Source organism: Lampris incognitus, chromosome 7, assembly GCF_029633865.1.
Source record: "Lampris incognitus isolate fLamInc1 chromosome 7, fLamInc1.hap2, whole genome shotgun sequence".
Lineage (NCBI taxonomy): Eukaryota > Metazoa > Chordata > Actinopteri > Lampriformes > Lampridae > Lampris > Lampris incognitus.
The window spans coordinates 28,774,916-28,795,355 of record NC_079217.1 but is presented as its reverse complement, the minus strand read 5'-3'; the positions used below and the strand labels follow the sequence as shown (position 1 = coordinate 28,795,355).

The window sequence follows — 20,440 nt, the reverse complement described above, 5'->3', positions numbered from 1 at the left end:
TCTGCTGTAACTCAGAAGGCCCACAGCTGTAATTGCCACCAAACACTTATAACATCGACAAAGTCTCGACATAAGGGGGTTTGACTACCTTCGTACATGAAATATGTCTTTCATTTTTGAAAAATGTTCTTGAATTAAAAAAATATTTTTGCCTCATAAATATGCTGAATTTATTGTTTATGAAGTGAGAAAAAATATCAATGCCCTAAAACTTGGAGGTGTAACAAAAAGTGAAAGGGGGTTGGGGCAAATTCTTTATGAAGGCACTGTAATAAATGCTGGTGTTCAGAAATATATTCTCTGCAGAAAATTGTCATATTCCCATTTGATCTTAAGTGCTACCATAAGAGATGAAAAATATGTTTCATTTCCTTTGTAAAGACAATAAACAGCATGTACTGTACATTCAAGAAATATTTCCATCATATCAAAAAAACAAAACAAAACATATTTTTTCTGTCAGTTTCACAAAACCTACACAGGTCCAGTAGTACAAATATAAAATCCATGCTTTATAAGATATTATCAGACACAGCCTGTGATTCCCTGCACATCTTAGCTGTGCATGCGTGTGTGTGTGCGTGTGTGTGTGCACGCACGTGCGCGTTCAGTATGTGACAAGTGGACTATCGATGTAGGGACAGCGGCAGCACTTAGTTCTGCTAGATGTGTCACAGCCGTGTCTCCCTCTCTGTGCTGTTGTCTGATGTTCGTTGATCTTTGTCAGAGTTAAAAATCACAACCTCCTCTTTCCTGAGAGCCTCAATTTCTGTTCCGCCATTGGCCAGAGCTCTGTGAATGGCATTTCTCTCCTCCTTCTTCAGTTGTCTCCTTAGCAGAATGAAGCCAGGAATGCAGATAAGAAACGAGACGGTCCGCAGGCTCAGAGTCAGGCCCAGGTACGCCATCCTGTGGTAAATTCATCTGGTTAGATGATGTGTCATTTGATGCTGACGTTGGCACGAAAACTGTGTGCAATTCCTGACTACATGTAAATATAAAGTTTTTAGGAATGGTCTTCAAAGTCTCCTAATAGTTGAACAGCTTTTTAAGCATACCTAGAATTAAATCTTGTTCCTAGGCAATATAAGTCAAAATGATGTGTGTTGAGTCTGTATGTAAAAAGATAAGAAATATCTGGTTTGGAAAATTACTTCAACCATACTGGAACAGCTGATACCTTGACAAAGCTAAGATGATTATCTTTGTCAATTTCAAATATTCTGTTTTAAATAGTCAATACTTCCCTTCTTGAAACATACGCATCAGTAATTAAGCAACAGTCTTTCACAGTACACAATGAAAATATATTGATTTGGATGATAGTAAATTATCATTCAAATCAGTGGATAATGGATGGATGGATGGATGGATGGATGATAGTAAACTAATGATTTTAGAGGCTGATTTTTGATTTGATGCTGCAGTGGGTTTCTCACTTTAGGCCTAGTTCAGAAAAATAAGTACCCAATCAGAATCAGTGTAAAAAACATAAAAGCAAATTCATTCCTATTGTGTGCTTAACGGGCTCTTGAAACAAATCTGGACAGGAGTGTAGTGTTTACCTTGAATGAAAACCTTCAAACGCAGAACAATGCTTTAAAAACTAATGGAAAATTGCTTATTAATCAACTGGCACATCCACATGGGGGATTACAACAATCTTATCTGGATGCAACAATAATGTGAATTTCCTCTGCATTATGTAGGAATATACCTACAGTGAGTGGCTCAATGGAGCTCATCAACTATGGTTCACTGGCACTAGAAATGTGATACTTAGATTTACATGCATGCAGCTTTGGGGTTAATTTCCTGCTGTACATATCACAAGTCTGAATCTCAGCCCGAGGCAGACAGCTCTGGGACAGTGCAACCCTAGGTGGATTTTATATTGTTGGAATGTAATATCTTCAGATTCAAACAAAGTAGTATAGGTGCGTGTGCATGCATATGGTTGCTACCTGTAGGCAGTCGTGTTGTAGATTCTACAGGCCCCTATTCCCCCACACCTCTTGTGGCCCCATTTCAGACATGTGGTGTCAATGATCGCTCCAAAGTAGATGGGTGCTGGAATACCTGCTGCACAACCATAAACACACATTTATGTCCCACATCCCCCTCTTGTGATCTTGACCGCATAAACCCATTCTCCAAACATAAGTCAAATCTGCATATAGAATAAATGGTTTACGAGGAGTACAGCATTAACTGAACTTGCTAATGATTAGGCCACGAGACCCCCAAAATAACTTTTGGTGAGGAAATTTGAATAACACGTACCTAGGGTGCGTGTTGCCAGAGCATGAAACCCCAAGGCCAGTGATTTCAACTGTGGTTTAATGCACCTGCAAAAGGAAAAGCTGGTTGAAATCTAGAGCACCACTGCAATGTTAAGAAGCTGTTAATGGCACGTTGCGTTCCTGATACTATAGGGTTGGTGACTCAAGTCATTATTTTTGATGTGGATAATGTAAATTTGATGGTTCACATGAAGAGTTAAAAAATGCACGTGGTTGTGGCAGAGTGAGACATACAGATTTCAGGAACTAAATTAACTAAATTATGTAAATTTGTTTTTGGTTGCTGTCCATCCATTTCCTTTAAACCACCTGGATTAGTTGTTTTCTTAGTAAAACTAAGTGTTTCTAATATGATGCTAACTTGTTAAGCTTATGATATAGTATAAAGTGATGTGTCCTGTTTTTATCACTCAACATAGATTGTTTACAGTCGAGAGAAGGGGAAAATGGAGAGAGCGAGAGCGCGAGAGAGGAAATGATAAATGATTGAAGTTGTGATCTGATTCAAACCCACATCACACTGGTGGCATAGGCCCTTATCAACTGAGTTGATAGAACATATAAACATATAAATATAAAATCTTAATTTTCCGTCCATTTGTTGAGCACTTTTACCAACACCATTGATGGTTTCCGTAAAAAAACGTTATCTATCTATCTATCTATCTATCTATCTATCTATCTATCTATCTATCTATCTATCTATCTATCTATCTATCTATCTATCTATCTATCTATCTATCTATCTATCTATCTATCTATCTATCTATCTATCTATCTATAAAATTCATAGAGTCAAGTAAATTCTTTGCGAGACAGGAGACAGAACAAGCCTGTTTCACGCCATAAGCAATCATCAGCGGTCAATAAAATGATGACAGCTGATGACTGCTTATGGCATGAAACAGGCTTGTACTGTCTCATGAAGAATTTACTTGACTCACTGGATTATTTTGCTCCTTATTTGTTGAGCACTTTCCCTACCATTGACTGTTTCTTTTAACAAATATATATATCCTTGTATGTTGTTGAAATTCAAGATTTATGAAACATCTTTTTTTTCTGAATCATCAAAAATGCCAGTGACTTACAGCAGGTCTCACACAGAAAGGACCATAAAGTTAGAGGGTTTCAGTTTGAGATGTCATTAGCGTCCTCTATTGGCAAAGAACATAAAGAATCTGAGGGTCTGTTTCACATTTGACCCAATTTAGCCAAGCTGACTGCAAAAAGCATTGCTCGGTTTCTTATCCGCCTTCATCTCATACCAGTGTACCCACATTAAATCTAAGTTTGACACTTCCCTCTCTTAGTGAAACAACTCGTTTTAAAATGCTCTGTTGGCTTATTCTATTTTTCCTCAAACAGAATACTTATCTCAACAAAAATGATGTGGAAATTGAAAACCCGCAATAAATGATGATGTAAAGAGAGACTGAGCAGTAAAAATGGAGGCAGAGGCACAGACAGTAACCTAATTTAGTTTCAGTGAGGCCGAAGCATTCCAACAGGGTCAGCTGATATAGCTTTGTCAAATCTGGTGTGTGTGTGTGTGTGTGTGTGTGTGTGTGTGTGTGTGTGTGTGTGTGAGAGAGAGAGAGAGAGAGAGAGAGAGAGAGAGAGAGAGAGAGAGAGGGAACAAGTGAGTGAGTGATTCTTTTATAGTTTCAAAAACAAAGTAATCTTGAGTTGTTTGTAATCTTGAGTAGAAGCCAATGTGAAGACTGAGGGAATAATGCCGCTTTTGAATTATTCACGTATTAGAATGTGGTTTTCAGGCTATGCAGACTGTATTCGAAGGGGGGGGGGCAGGAGCTCAAAGTGAAAAAGGTGCACGTGACATCAGAAGAAAAAAATCATTTATTCTTTGTCACCAAGTTGCTGCAGCATATACTGAGTATGTGTAACAAAATCTATACACTATATCCAATAAAACAACTACAAATAATGACCATAAACTATTCATAAATTTAAAAAAAAGCATTGTGTTCATGGACAAAACTATTGGAATAACTTTTAGATTCCATAAACTTGTGTGGAAGATGAGCATTTTATTTGCCAACCAGCTCCATCTATTTTCATTAGAAATCTAAAAAGAAAAACAGTGTCCACTAACCAGTAGTATGCTGTAAGCTAGTGTGAGCTAATGTTAGCTTCAAATCAATATTTAGGACGTTGGCTAGTAAAATAACGAGAATCTTAACTATAGCTGTCAATAGCTAATGTAAATGCATAAGTCTGAGCTTAATAGCCAGGTAGCTGTCTGGTTGTTTGACAAACTTTAGGTAAACCCATAATTCGTGACATGAGTGATTTGACTTTACTGCTTCTGCCCATTTTGCACCAAGTGCCTTCCCTCAGGGTATTTTTTTTTGTTGCATTTAGTTTACCTCAAGAGGGACTCTTTGTTAAAACTACCCTTTTGAGATACTTAAATACCCCCCCTCCCTCGCACACTCCCCTCCACACGTGCTTATTATAGTGGCTGCACATCAGGGCAATATTTATCTTTAAACACATTCTTAATGCTTTGCAATTCACCCTCTCTAACCTTGGTGACTCCATAATGTAATATAATGTCATCCATTATACATATTAAAGGAAAGCAGTACAATGTCTCCATGTCATAAAATGGCCTGTCCCCTTGTCCTTTTCTGTTCTGAGTCAAAAACCATCAGGAAGACATACGCATAATTTTTTTTATAGTGTGAAAGGGAGTCATTTTGTATTCTGTAAACATTGTTCCCAAGGTAAATAAGGCAGGGCCTTAATAAAAACTGTACATATTTTGGATGCATATGAGCCATTTGCAAGTACATCAAAGAGGGAGAAAGGCATATTTCTTTCATTAAGATGTAAATAATTTCGATTTCTTCAGGGTGGGGAAAAAGATACCTAATTTGTGACTGAAAAATTGCTCACATCAGCACATTCACTCACAATTAACAAATATAAAAGCTTTTCAATTGCTTAGCCAGGGAGTCTGCATACGCTTTGCAGGACTGACAAAAATACCCACTTTGAACTATAGACCTCCAGGATGTGCCTTACCACCTTTGCTTTATGGTAATTGATGCCAACTTTTATCAGGGTTGATATTACATAGTACACAGGAACATAGAGTGTATTAATCACTGTGTAGAAGCAAGCTTCCCTTGCCTTGTATTTGACAATTGGAACAGTGTACTTGATTGGAACCTGGCCGTCAACCATTTAAAAACACAAAAGACCATGTCCTGCTTAATACCCATCCTGACCAGAAGCTGCAAGATGTCTTGTGATCAACAGATTGAACTATTTTCACATTTTGTCTGATAAAGACTTCCTTTACAACAGTAAAGCATAAACACATGCATGCATGCGCGTGCACACACACACACACACACACACACACACACACGCACACACGCAAATGCACACATATAAAACCCACACATGCACAAACAACAACACATATCGTCCCAATTTGATTAAGTGCATTGGGAACTGAATGCTACCTTAGGAAACTCAAAAGTCATCTATTGGTTTTTACCTGATGAATGTTAGTCAACCGTAATGGTATCAAAACCTTGTTTGTGAATTCTGTGACACATGAGGAAACAAGTCAAAATGATTCCTATCCAGGAGTTCAGGTAATGTCAGTAAGCAGGAAAATGGACGGTGGTTGGAGGAAGGACACAAAAAAGCAGAAAATACAGTCACATAATATGACTGCTTAGCTCCTGCATTTAAAAGTTTCTGCTGAAGATGCTGAATTACTTCCGTAAAGAGCAAACACTGTTCCTCAGACTTCTAAGAGGTCCAAGGAAGTGTTTGCTCAAATGTCACTCTATTCAACATATCACAAAAAGTTGAATCAGTTCATCTGGACACAATGTTTATTGAGAGAGAAACGTTTCATCAGTCATCTAAGTGACCTCTTAGGTCTCAGCTGACTGCAGGTTTCCCCACTCTGATAAACAATACAGTGGAATAACGACCAAAAACAACGATCAGTTTCATATGCAAATTGCCGTGACCATTAACTAAAGTTTCAATGGTCATGTGTACTATTCACAGAGCATTGGGGAATGTTTGTAATCACAGCATTGAAAGATGGTGCCAGATGTACTCTAAGCACCCCCTCCCCACCCGCCTCGGTTCAGGGATGGTCGTTCCCTCATCACATAGATGGCCTCTTTGACTTCCTAGTTCAAACCAATAAAGTTACAATTGGGGAGCTATGTGGAGTATGGATCTCTTATTTTTTCCCAGTGTGCAGATAAAGACCATTATCTTTTCTATTTATTTATTTTTTCGTGGGATGGGACAAGACAAGATTTCAATAGAAAACTGTGTCACAGGTGGGAGTGATCTGAATTTCTGCATGAGTGAGACTGGTCAGAAATCATGCGGTAACTATTGGGAGCTGGACTGCAAAAAACCATCCTGCACAGGGCTCTACATCTAATGCATCTAAGCACAAGCAATACTTTTCTAATGTAGCCATAGTTATAAATGGGCGTGTATTTAGCTGCACAGTTGTTCAATTCTCAAATTTGAACTACAAAGCCTGACTCGGATTCATAAAGGAAAAAGGCAAACAGACTTAAGTCTGACCTGATGAGGAGCATGTAGCCTGGTGTGCCGCCCAGAGAGATGATGAAAGAGGTGATGACAGAGAGGGCCAGGAAGTATGGAAACATTTTGTCACAATCGTCCCTGCGCTGGCACTGACCCGCACTTGCCGTAAGGTTGCCAGCCACACCTACACAGCTACAGTTTGAGAAAACCTGGAGAGAAATGTGGTGGCGCACACATGAACATGTATGGCAGGGCTGGCAGATACAGACACATGGAGGCATTAATGTACATACTGTATGCAGGAGTACACCCTCACCAACACAAAGTATTAACATAGGAAATACAAGTTCATTTGCATGAGTTTGAGTTCATGTAGTTTTAGAAATTTGCTAAATTATATTGACTGCCAGGTAGAGATAACTGAAACATCACTACATTTCTTATTATATCTCTCTTTCTTATGGTACTGTGGAAAATAATAAGCAGGATAATATGCTTTTTGACTTGGATCTACAGAGCTGTAGGAGCTTCGAAACATTTAAAATTCTGTAAACATAGTCGATTATTAAAAAGGCTCTGGGATTATAATAATAATAATAAATCAAACTTATATAGCGCTTTTCTAACACTCAAAGTCACTTTACAATAAATGGCGGTGAAACAAGACAACAGATAAAATAACACAGACATACAGGGGTGGATGGGAAGGGGGGTTACAAGATGGAGAAGCGGCAGCCACACACAACGCCAGCAGTACTCTCTGACTTAAACAGATACAAAAGGGCAAGAAAAACAAAAAACAACAGCACTGTTGACATTGATTTTCTGTAGGGGTTTACTCCCGTAGTCTATTCCTCTCCCGAGATAACCACTAGGCAGTGGGACTATTTAACCCATAGCTGGGGGGCTGGGGGGCATTATAGAGACTATATCTGCTCATTAGTCATCCTGGGCCACACTATTTTGCTAAGCCTTAAACCCCACAGATAATTAGAATGCATGTACTCATCCTTATGTTTGTACCCCAAAGTACTGTCTAGCAAAAACAGATATGCAATATTTATCATTCACAACAAATTTTGATCCAGTGCAACCTTCACACTACTGTTATTATATCAACATATCGATAAGAATTGTTTGATTTTTTTGCTAGTTATTCTTTTACTGGATGAGTGAGACAAGAGTACAAGGAGATGCAGCATAAAGTGAAGAGAGATGGTGAAGGCAAAGGAAAAGGCATTTGAAAAATTGTATGAGAGGTTGGACACTAAGGAAGGAAAAAAGGACTTGTATCGATTGTCGACAGACACCAGAGGACACCTTCAGAGGTCTTGTGGAGTTCATGCCTCAATGGGTCAGAGCTGTTTTGGTGGCATGGGGAGGACCTACACAATATTAGGCAGGTGGTTTTAATGTTTTGGCTACTTGGTGTATATGGCCTCCAGCTATTACGAGCTTTATTTCAATTACTTGACCCTACAAGATTATCTTTCAGCCCCTCTAGCATCAGAATCAAGGTGGCCATTATTGTCTTTATGCCTATCTCAAAATAAAATAGGAGGAGAGAGCCAAATCAAGGATAAAACAACTGTTCACCCCCCCCACCCCAAAAAAAGAAAAAAGTAAAAAGAAAGAACAAAAAAAGAACAAAAATGAGTTTGGGACAGAGTGGTTGAGTCTCATGTCAACTTACAGTGTCTTTCCCAGAGCCAAAGGAGCTGGTGCAGCCAGCCAGACATGGAGACACATATGTGATCCCGTCTTCTCCACAGACTGGGTCCCAGTCATTCCCTGAACAAACACAGCCAGAGTTGCAGGCTCCAAACACCGAGTGTTCATGAGAGGATAACCCATCTTTCCTGAAAGAGTGAGAAATACAGAGAGCAAAAATGGTGAGGGGGGTTCAAAATAGTCATTATTGTATCCATTATTATTCATACATGTATACATCATTATTCAAGTCATTATTACATATATTCACATTAAGCATGCCATCTTAGCCTTATTTTATGGTTGACTTATTTATTAAGTGTGCAGTGTGAGTATGTGTGTAAGTCTGTATGTTTTTCCATCCGACTGTGATTCACCTATTGTATGACAGTGTCACTCCAGCTACCATGGCATTCTCACAGCTCATGGCAAAGAAGAACAACGATAGGAAGTAACCGATCAGAGATGTGCCAAAGGCAAACCTGGCTGCTCCCATGATGCCGAGTTTCAGCCTCTTCATTAACAGACCACCAGAAAACATCCCAAATGCTACGGCAGGGATATTAATGACACCTAAGAAAAATGGAGGCAACACAACACAAGGTCAGTGTATGTTCAACCAAGATTAGGAGCCACTTTAAAGATCGGATATGGGTTTGGAGGACGCTGCCTCCTCTTGAGCCCCCCGTACCATATTTCAGAAGGTGTATATTGTTTGTAGATGTTTTTTTTAATTTGTAGGACCAGGGTCAATGGAGCTCTTATAAGATCTGAAAACCTCCAGATAATATGATGCTTGCTAGTTTTCCATTTTTATTTGGCGTTATGAAAATTTTTGCATATTTGTTACAAAGTTACAATTTCATTTAGCAGACACTTTTTATCTAAAGCAACGTACATCTGTGAGTTAATATAACACATCAAGGATCTAGTCAGAGAACAACAATACAAGTAGGTGCCAAAAAATTAGGTTCAAGTCCGATAGGACATAGGTGTCAACAGGCAGTGCACAAAGGCAATGCATAAGGTGCATAGAGGTGTTTTTTTTTTGTTGTATTTTTATTAATACCATCAAGTGTGGAGGTGTTCGAGAAAGAGCTGGGTCTTTAGCTTCTTAAAGAATGAGAGGGACTCAGCGTATCAAATGGGGTTTGGTAACTCTTCCACCACCGGGGAACTACAGAAGAGAAGAGTCTGGCTAGTGACTTAGGGATCTGTTGTGGTGAAAGTGCCAGGCGCTTTTCATTGGCAGCGTGTAGTGAGTCAGACTGAGTTTAGACCTGAATGAGGGAGTTCAGGTAGGCAGGAGCCATTTTAGTTGCTGTTTCGTAAGCGAGCATCAAGGTTTTGAATTTGATGCAGGCAGCAACTGGGAGCCAGTGGAGGGATATGAACAGCGGAGTGACGTTCTGTTATGGGTTGGTTGAAGACCAGACGTGCCGCCGCGTTCTGGATCATTTGCAGAGGTTTGAAAGTGCATGCAGGGAGATCTGCCAGTAAGGCGTTGCAGTAGTCAGTGCATGATATTACAAGAGACTGTGCCACTTGTGTTATACATGACCAAACAGAAAATGAGAGAGTACTTTAGGTGAGCTGGATATTGGTTGAATGCTTTTGATGCAATAAATCTACACTACCGTTCAAAGGTTTGGGATCACCCAAACAATTTCGTGTTTTCCATGAAAAGTCACACTTATTCACCACCATATGTTGTGAAATGAATAGAAAATAGAGTCAAGACATTGACAAGGTTAGAAATAGTGATTTTTATTTGAAATAAGATTTTTTTTACATCAAACTTTGCTTTCGTTAAAGAATCCTCCATTTGCAGCAATTACAGCATTGCAGACCTTTGGCATTCTAGCTGTTAATTTGTTGAGGTAATCTGGAGAAATTGCACCCCACGCTTCCAGAAGCAGCTCCCACAAGTTGGATTGGTTGGATGGGCACTTCTTTGAGCAGATTGAGTTTCTGGAGCATCACATTTGTGGGGTCAATTAAACGCTCAAAATGGCCAGAAAAAGAGAACTTTCATCTGAAACTCGACAGTCTATTCTTGTTCTTAGAAATGAAGGCTATTCCATGCGAGAAATTGCTAAGAAATTGAAGATTTCCTACACCGGTGTGTACTACTCCCTTCAGAGGACAGCACAAACAGGCTCTAACAGGTACTATTTAATGAAGATGCCAGTTGGGGACCTGTGAGGCGTCTGTTTCTCAAACTAGAGACTCTAATGTACTTATCTTCTTGCTCAGTTGTGCAACGCGGCCTCCCACTTCTTTTTCTACTCTGGTTAGAGCCTGTTTGTGCTGTCCTCTGAAGGGAGTAGTACACACCGGTGTAGGAAATCTTCAATTTCTTAGCAATTTCTCGCATGGAATAGCCTTCATTTCTAAGAACAAGAATAGACTGTCGAGTTTCAGATGAAAGTTCTCTTTTTCTGGCCATTTTGAGCATTTAATTGACCCCACAAATGTGATGCTCCAGAAACTCAATCTGCTCAAAGAAGTGCCCATCCAACCAATCCAACTTGTGGGAGCTGCTTCTGGAAGCGTGGGGTGCAATTTCTCCAGATTACCTCAACAAATTAACAGCTAGAATGCCAAAGGTCTGCAATGCTGTAATTGCTGCAAATGGAGGATTCTTTGACTAAAGCAAAGTTTGATGTAAAAAAAATCTTATTTCAAATACAAATCATTATTTCTAACCTTGTCAATGTCCTGACTCTATTTTCTATTCATTTCACAACATATGGTGGTGAATAAGTGTGACTTTTCATGGAAAACACAAAATTGTTTGGGTGATCCCAAACTTTTGAACGGTAGTGTAAATTGAATAAAGGTCCCAAAATTTCCCAAATTCAAAACTTGATTTAAAACCCAACCACTTAACACTGGACCACATTTATTGGAATGGTTATTGGTTTTATGTACATACGTGCGGTTAGCACTTAAACAGATATTACACTTCCTACGCATCAAGCTCTCGTGTCTTTGACTGCAATCTTCCAACCCAGTTCTTGCAGCTATCAGCTAGCACTTTAGTCATAAAGAAACAAAATTAGGTCATTTACTTGAGCGAGGCACTTAGCTCACAAAACTTACTGCACATCGATCTGTCTATCTATTCATCTACTGATCTATCAATCTACTGATCTATCTGTGTGTCTATACTCAGCCATACTTTTGCATTTAATATTTAAGAAAAAACATTAAAGCATATAATCATATAACATATAAGCAGTCATAAAAAAATCACAAGAAAACTCCAAGGCACTCTCTTTTAAAAATTAAAATGCCTTTAATGTCATGGCATGGTCATATACGACCTATAAAAACAAGCTCTGACGTATTTTGGCATAAAGCCTTCGCCAGGGAGTTGTTTATTTGACTTCCTGATGAAGACTTGATGCCAAAATGAGTCAGTTTTTTTCCCTCTCTTTGGTCTCAGGGCTGGGATCTTTTATAGTCCATGAGACAAACAGAAGGCTGTGTCTGTAGTCCATCAGAGTCTTTCAGTTCTAGTAACATTAACAATATAATAATAAAATAAGCTTTGGCATCTGGGCAAACATAAAAGGCTGGGCATCTGGGATGTTGGCATTCCTACTACTTGTGTAAACTAGGATAACTAAGCTATGACCAAAACAAACAAATAAATAAAAAATTCAACACTTCAAAATTAACACGTTTCATACTTGTGTGAGCTAAGCTACAATAAGGGAGAAAACAAAATTCAATTTTCCAAAATTTAAACACACTTCACGTATGTGGAAATTCATATTTCAAAATTAAACACATTTCTATTAACTGTGAACTAAGCTACGACTAAAAAAAGAAGAAAAAAGAAAATTCAACGTTTCAAAAGAAAAATTAAACACATTTCAAGAATATGGGAAGGACAAATCAATTTCACACCAACATTAATACATAAAGACAATGAGGGGAGATATATCTTGGAAATGGATTAATTGATGGGACTGAAGTATCCTTTATAAATGTATATATGCATCGAATGAAGATGAACCTGGATTTACCAAAACAATTCTCAACAATATAAAACTGTATAGCGCTGGACTTTTATTGATGGGAGGGGATTTAAACAGTGTTTTGTCGCAATGCATGGATAGACAAACCACATCCCCAAAATGAGCAAAATGCTTAAACACCAATCTCTTGAATTGGGCCTTGTGGATGTCTGGAAAGAAACAGGGACTTTACATACTATTCATGTAGACATGCATCCTATTCTAGGATTGATTACTTTTTCACCCCTAAGACAGAGCTGCATAGAATAGTGGACATAGAAATATTAGCCATTGGGATGTAGGTCATAGACCAACCTCAAAACAATGGAGACTTAATGCGTCCCTCCTTAATGATAAAGAATTTACCACCTTTATCTTGAAAGAGCTTAATAACTATTTAAATACTAATACCTCACCAGAAACATCACCTCTTATATTGTGGGACTGTACTAAAGCGTACATCAGGGGTTGCATCATTTCATTTACATGTGCTAAGAAAAGGAAAAAGGATGTCAAACAGAGGGAATTGAAGGATAAAATAAGGGATTTAGAAAAACAACATAAACGAACTGCCTCACCTAGTCTTATTAGAACTCTTAATGCAACCCATACAGAACTTAATGGCTTGTTATCAGAGAAGATTGAGGGAAGCTTAAGATTCACTAACCAGCAATATTATGAATATGGTAACAGAGCAAGTAGATTATTGCCATTTGGATTGAAAAAATAAAAACAGCAATCATCTATTATAGTGCAGAGAATAAAATCCAAGAACTCCAAATTCCACACTAAACCAGATGAGATAGCAGAATCTTTCACAGAGAATTACAACTCAGACACTTGCACTGAAGATACACAACTTGAAACAGAATTAACAGAATCAATGGCCAAGGAATTAGATCAACCAATTGAGGAAAGGGAAATTAAGCAAGCGATCTCCACTCTGAAAAATAATAAAAGCCAAGGACGAGATGGATTTATTAATGAGTTTTACAAAACCTTTTAAAGACATGTTATCTCCCTTGTTATTAAAAGCGTACTATCATGAATTTGAGTTAAAAGTTAGTTATGGCCCCCTCTTGGAGAGAAGCAATCATTGTGGTAATATATAAAAAGGATAAAGATCTTACTTAATGCCAATCCTATAGGCCAATATCACTATTGAATGGAGACTTGCACATTTTAATAACAATTTTGGATAGACGGGTCACTAAAATTATCACCCAAATTATCCATCCTGATCAGACTAGTTTTATTACTGGAAAATACTATGGAGATAATATCAGAAGATTACTTAACATAATGTCCCATCAAAAGGATGAGGAAAAAGAAGCAATAATCACACCATTACATGCCCAAAAGGCCTTTGATCGTGTGTCATGGCAATACATTACATTTACATTACATTACATTACAGCCATTTAGCCAACGCTTTTATCCAAAGCGACTTACAGTAAGTGCATTTAACGCAGGAAATCAGGAGAACTACTAGTCATCAGAGGTCATAAGTGCATCTAAACAAGCATCTAAGAGCAAAACCAGTGCTAAAGTAAAAGCGCGAGAAAGATTTTTTTTTTTAAATGAGTGAATACAGTAAGTGCTAAGAACAAGTAACAGGGTAGTAGTTCTGGAAGAGGTGAGTTTTCGACCTGCGCCGAAAGATGGGCAGCAACTCAGCTGTCCTGACATCAGTGGGGAGTTCATTCCACTACTGTGGGGCCAGGACAGAAAACAGCCGTGACCGGGTCGATTGGCAGAAGGGGCCTCTGTGCAACGGGGCAACCAGGCGCCCCGAGGCAGCAGAGTGAAGTGGTCGGGCGGGGGTGTAGGGCTTGACCATTGCTTGGAGATAGGAAGGAGCTGTTCCTTTCACTGCCTTGTAGGCCAGCACCAGATTCTTAAACTGGATGCGAGCAGCTACTGGGAGCCAGTGTAGGGACATGGGAAGGGGAGTTGTGTGGGAGAACTTAGGGCGGTTGAACACCAGACGAGCTGCAGCTTTCTGAACAAGCTCCAGAGGTCTGATGGCCAACACTGGGGCACCAGCTAGGAGGGAGTTGCCGTAGTCCAGCCAGGAGATGACCAGAGCCTGGATGAGCACTTGTGCCATCTCGTCTGTGAGGTATGAGTGAATCCTCCTGATGTTATAGAGGAGAAATCTGCTGGAGCGAGCAACCGAAGCAATGTTTGCAGCAAACGACAGTTGGTCGTCCAGGATCACACACAGATTCCTCGCAGTCCGAGTTGGTGTCACCACGGTGTTGTCAATGGTGATGGCCAGGTCTTGGTGCAGGCAACCTTTTGCTGGGAGGAACATCAGCTCTATCTTGTCCAGATTGAGCTTCAGATGGTGTGTTGCCATCCACTCCAAGATGTCAGTCAAGCATGCAGCAATGCATGTCTCTACTTGTGTGTCAGAGGGAGGAAAGGACAAGATAAGCTGGGTGTCATCGGCATAACAATGGTAAGAGCTGATGTTATAGAGGAGAAATCTGCAGGAACGAGCAACCGCAGCAACGTTTGCAGCAAACGACAGTTGGTCATCCTTTGATAAGCACATTAAAGAAATCACCAAGACTGCCTTTTTTCACTTACATAACAGCTAAAATTCGGTCTTTTCTCTCCATGCCTGATGCAGAGAATCTAATACATGCATTTGTTTCATCCAGACTTGATTACTGTAATGTTCTGTTCTCAGGTCTGCCACATTCTAGTACTTAAAGTCTTCAGATGGTTCAGAATGCTGCTGCTAGAATCCTAACTAAAACTAGGAAATTTGACCATATTACACCAATTCTTGCCTCCCTTCATTGGCTTCCTATCCATGTTAGATCAGAATACAAGGTGCTTCTGCTGACTTATAAAATCCTAAATGGGCTTGCCCCATCCTACCTGTCTGATCTCCTTAAATCTTACATGCCACCTTGAGCACTTCGTTCTCAAAATACAGGGCTCCTGTGTGTACCCAAAGTTAAAAAGAAGTCAGCTGGTGGCAGGGCCTTTTTCTATCGGGCTCCATTTTTGTGGAATAACCTGCCTGCTGCCATCAGACAATCAGAGTCTGTTGAGTCCTTTAAATCCAAACTTAAAACTCATCTTTTTGCCTTAGTTTACAATTAGTTGCCTTTAAGTTGAGTGCTTCACAACCTGTACTGGATGGTAGGTTGGTATTCTGTCTCAATGAATTTACCAACCACTGTTCTGCTGACGAGATTATCGAGTATAGATTACAGAGTATAGATTATGACGAATTGATGACTTAATTGATTATGGCTAATGACTACTGCAAACTGTTCTCTTCTCTAACATGTATTTTCTCTCTCTCTGAATGATGTCTTCTCCTTTCTCTTTTTGAATGGTGTCATGTGAGTCTCTCTTGCATGCATGTGCAGTCGGTTCTCCTCCCAGGTCTCTGTGGTGATGGTGGTCGTCATTTGGATGCTGCCTGCCCTTCCACTCCTCACATAAGTTTTTCTTTTATTACATGATGATGCTGGTCGCGTGGCCTGGGTCCTGGACTGCTCCGTTGGCATGTGGACACTGCTTGGCATCCTGTGCATCATGTTCTTCATAAATTTTATGTCCATTATAATTCTGTTATCCTCTTTCAATGTTGTATTACGTAAATTGCGTGAACACAACATCCATTGCACGCTGTCCGTCTTGGGAGAGAGATCCCTCCTCTGTTGCTCTCCCTGAGGTTTCTTGTTATTTTTTCTCCCTGTTAAAGGTTTTTTTTAGGGAGTTGTTCCTTATCTGATGAGAGGGTCTAAGGACAGGATGTTGTGTTGCTGTTAAGCCCACTGAGGCAAATTTGTAATTTGTGATATTGGGCTATACAAATAAAATTGATTTGATTTGATCCAGGAGCACACCCAGAGTCCGTGCAGTCCGAGTTGGCGTCGCCACGGTGTTGTCAATGGTGATGGCCAAGTCTCAGTGCAGGCAACCTTTCGCCGGGAGGAACATCAGCTCTATCTTGTCCAGATTGAGCTTCGGGTGGTGTGTCGCCATCCACTCCGAGATGTCAGTCAAGCATGCAGCAATGCATGTCTCTATTTGTGTGTCAGAGGGAGGAAAGGACAAGATAAGCTGGGTGTCATCGGCATAACAATGGTAAGAGAAGTCATGCGAGTGAATAACAGAACCCAGGGACATCGTGTACAGGGAGAAAAGGAGAGGACCCAGAACTGAACCTTGTGGAGTGCCTGTAGTCAGTCTTCGAGGCGCCGACACAGATCCCCTCCATGTCACCTGGTAGGAGCGACCTGCCAGGTAGGATGCAAACATTGAGAGTGCAGAGCCTGTGACACCCAGCCCCTCGAGGGTAGAGAGGAGGATCTGGTGGTTCACTGTGTTGAACGCAGCTGACAGGTCCAGGAGTATCAGGACAGAGGAGAGAGAGTTTGCTCTCGCAGAGTGCAGCGAGGAGGGCCGTCTCTGTCGAGTGACCCACCCTGAACCCAGATTGGTTGGGGTCCAGGAGGTTGTTCTGGTGTAGGTACAAAGAAAGTTGGTTAAAGACAGCACGTTCGAAAGTTTTGGATAGAAAGGGTAGAAGAGTCCGCGGTGGTGTAGCGGTCTAAGCATCGGCTTTGTATCGATGCAGTTGCCCACTGGGGACAGGGGGTCGCGCCTCAGTCTTGTCAGATCCGACTATGGCCGGACACGATGAAGCAGCAATAACTGGCAATGCTGTTTTTGGGATGGGGGCGGAGTCGGCTTGTGTTCGTCACATGAATGCATCTCTGTGTGTGTCGGAAAAAGCTGTGGTTTGGCCTGGAGTCGCCTTGTCATGAAAGTGGCGATGAGTCTCCTTTGAGACTGCTGGAGGGAGAGATGCAGTTGGCGAACGCATGCAGTACGAGGGTAGGTGTTTGAACTAAAATAGGAATCGATTGGCCACTAAATTGGGAGGAAAAGGGGAAAATCTGAAATAAATTTAAGAGAAAGGGTAGAAGGGAAACTGGTCTGTAGTTTTTGACGTCAGAGGGGTTAAGTGATGGTTTCTTGAGAAGGGGGGTGACTAGCAGTCTTGAAGGCAGATTGAAAGCATCCTGCCTGTTGGGAGGTGTTGATGAGGTGGGTTAGAAAGGGAAGGAGTTCAGGCGCTATAGACTGAAGAAGAGGGGAGGGATCTTGGTCAAGGGAGCATGTGGTGGGTTAACTGGATGTGATGAGGTTGAGGACCTCGTCGGGGGAGAGGGGAGCGAGGTGGGATAGGGTGGGACATGGAGAGGTGAGGGAGGGTGCAGAGGGTGGGACAGTGCAAGCAGCACTAACCGGGTGGTGAGAAAAGGAGGAGCTGATGTCGTTTACCTTCTTGTCAAAGAAGTTAGCGAAGTCATCAGGGAGAAGGGAGGAAGTAGGAGGTGGGGGTTGAAGAAGTGTAGAGAATGTTTCAAAGAGTTTCTTAGGATTAGAGGCAGAGGATAGGATTTTAGAGCGATAGAAGGCAGCCTTAGCAGCAGAAAGGGAGGAGGAGAAAGTGGGAAGAAGAGATTGGAAGTTGAGAAGGTCCTCTGGGAGTTTGCCTTTTCTTATTTCAAACACTAAAATGGTTTAAATTTGGCCCTAATTTCATAAACTGGATACAAACACTTTATTCAGATCCACAGGCTGCTGTCAAAGTTAATGGGTATAGGTCAGAGAGATTTATTTTAGAACACGGATGTAGACAGGGCAGCTCTCTTTCACCTCTCCTGTTTGCCATCAGTATTGAACCATTAGCACAGCTCATTATAGATGATAATATCATAAAATGAATTGAACTAAATAAAGAAGAGCATAAATTATCCCTTTATGCAGATGATGTGCTACTATATTTGATAGAACCAACAACAACAATACCACACCTAAAGAAACCTAAATCTCAATATCGATATTATTCTGGATACAAAATCAATGTGGGAAAAACAGAAGTCATGGATATTAATGGCAGAACACCACAAAGTATAAAACTCCAAAGTGGGTTTAAATGGTCGGAAGATGGTATTAAGTATCTTGGGATATACATCCCCAATTCTGTACAAAACTTTATGATGCCAATTTTAAGAAAATAATTTGGTGTATTAGTAATGATTTTGTTGTGGTTACACCGCCCCGAGCTGCCTCCCCGGCACGTTCAAGCCACTCCCCCAGCTTGGACGTGCCGGAAACATCCGAGCGCTCGGCTCGCGCTCTGAGGAGACGAGCGCTGCACTGCACCAGGTGTTTGCCATCATCCATCAGGCACACCTGTGGCAATCAGGCAGCCTTCTACAAGAAGCCTCCCAGAACGTCTCGCAGTGGCTTCGACGTACTGAACCCTGCGACTCTCCCTCCGCAATTTCCACGGCTCCCCGCGTCTCCCTCGTCCCCAGCGACCTTCACGTTTCTCCCCGGACCTCTCCTGCGATCTCCCCCCTTGTCCCTCTATCTGGACCCCTCCTTTCGGACTCGACTTCCCGGATCTCGGACCTGGACTTTCTCGGACAACCCCTCTTGGATCACGGACTGGACTTTCTCGCCAGGTGCACGCACATTTTTTCAACACCTCCTGGTCATTTACATACCGCACCACACATTGGCTAAAAACACTCACACATAGTTATACACGCAAACCACGGGACACCACACATAGTTTATTCACACATCCCACTAACAGAACGCCTTTTTTTCACCATACATTTCCCTCCCACAATAAAACCTCCCTCTGTAGATTTTGAAGTCATCTCGTGTCTGTCTGTCTTGGGTTTCGCAACGTGGGTCAGGTTCTGGTGCGCGAGCATAACAGAACGTCGAAGCCATTATGGACCCAGGCAAACCCAAGGAGCAGACGGTCCCTGTGACGCCCCTGAGCCCCGTCCCCCTAGAGGCAGTAGTAAGAAGTCACAGTTGCCAACCTGCCTCTCTCAACTCAGAGCTTACTACTGCCTTCACCCGTGTCACCGGAGAGATCAGCGATCTTCAGTCCGGCTCCCAGGCCGCGACGAGCGCGTTAGATGCCCTCACCGCGCAGATCGCTGCACTCTCCACAGCGGTCTCCAGGATGAGCGACCACCCTGCCCTGGCCTCGGTCTCTGCCCCCAGCTCGGCCTCCGGTTTCCCCGTTTCTGGTCCCGACGTTCCCCCTCCTCCGAGTCAACCCCCACTGGACCCCCGGTGCGAGCCTTACCTTCCCTGCCCCAAGGCCTTCGGTGGGGAGTTCGAGCTGTGCAGGGGTTTCCTTGGTCAGTGTGAGCTCCTGTTCAAACACCAGCCAGCTAGGTATAGGACGGGAGAGACCAAGGTAGCCCTTGTCATGTCCCTCCTCACCGGCAAAGCCCTCAGCTGGGCCATAGCGGCGGTAGGCCATACCGAGCAGCTCGCCTCGGACTATGGTGCCTTCCGCCGCGAGTTCAATCTGGTGTTCGACCACCCAGCTGACGGGCAGGACGCTGCCGGCCGCCTCCATTCCATCCAACAGGGAGCCAGGTCGGTGGCAGATTATTCCTTGGAGGTAAGGATACTCACGGCAGACAGTGGGTGGGATGACACTGCGCTCAAGAGCGCGTACAGGAGGGGGCTGAGCGAGCCCATCAAAGATCTCATCGTTCGGGACCGCCCTGCCTCCTTCAACGAGCTCGTTACCCTCGCCCTCCAGATGGACGAACGGCTGCGGGAGCGGCGCCAGGAACGCGCCCCGCGCGTTGGCCCCTCCCATAGACCAACCCCCGTCTGTCCTACCGGTGCCTTCCCTGGGTCAGCGTCCCGTGGGCTCTCTCCACCCTCACACTCCCCCTCGCAACCCTGGGTGGCTTCTGGATCCAGGCCGGAGGAGGAGCCCATGCAGTTGGGTCAGTCACGGCTCCCGCT

At 42.1% G+C, this 20,440-nt stretch overlaps 1 protein-coding gene across 1 annotated transcript in view; it reads right to left on the bottom strand.

Moving 5' to 3' along the window:
- Positions 1 to 671: 671 nt before the first annotated feature.
- The window catches only part of LOC130115162 (solute carrier organic anion transporter family member 1C1-like), a 173,454-nt gene continuing 153,685 nt past the window's right edge, over positions 672 to 20,440 (bottom strand). Inside the window, exons 10-15 of the mRNA XM_056282782.1 lie at positions 8,954 to 9,149; positions 8,560 to 8,725; positions 6,903 to 7,075; positions 2,284 to 2,348; positions 1,965 to 2,082; positions 672 to 909 (exon numbers count right to left, since the gene is read on the bottom strand). Coding sequence (XP_056138757.1) covers positions 672 to 909; positions 1,965 to 2,082; positions 2,284 to 2,348; positions 6,903 to 7,075; positions 8,560 to 8,725; positions 8,954 to 9,149 — 956 coding nt within the window. The remainder of the gene's footprint in view (positions 910 to 1,964; positions 2,083 to 2,283; positions 2,349 to 6,902; positions 7,076 to 8,559; positions 8,726 to 8,953; positions 9,150 to 20,440) is intronic.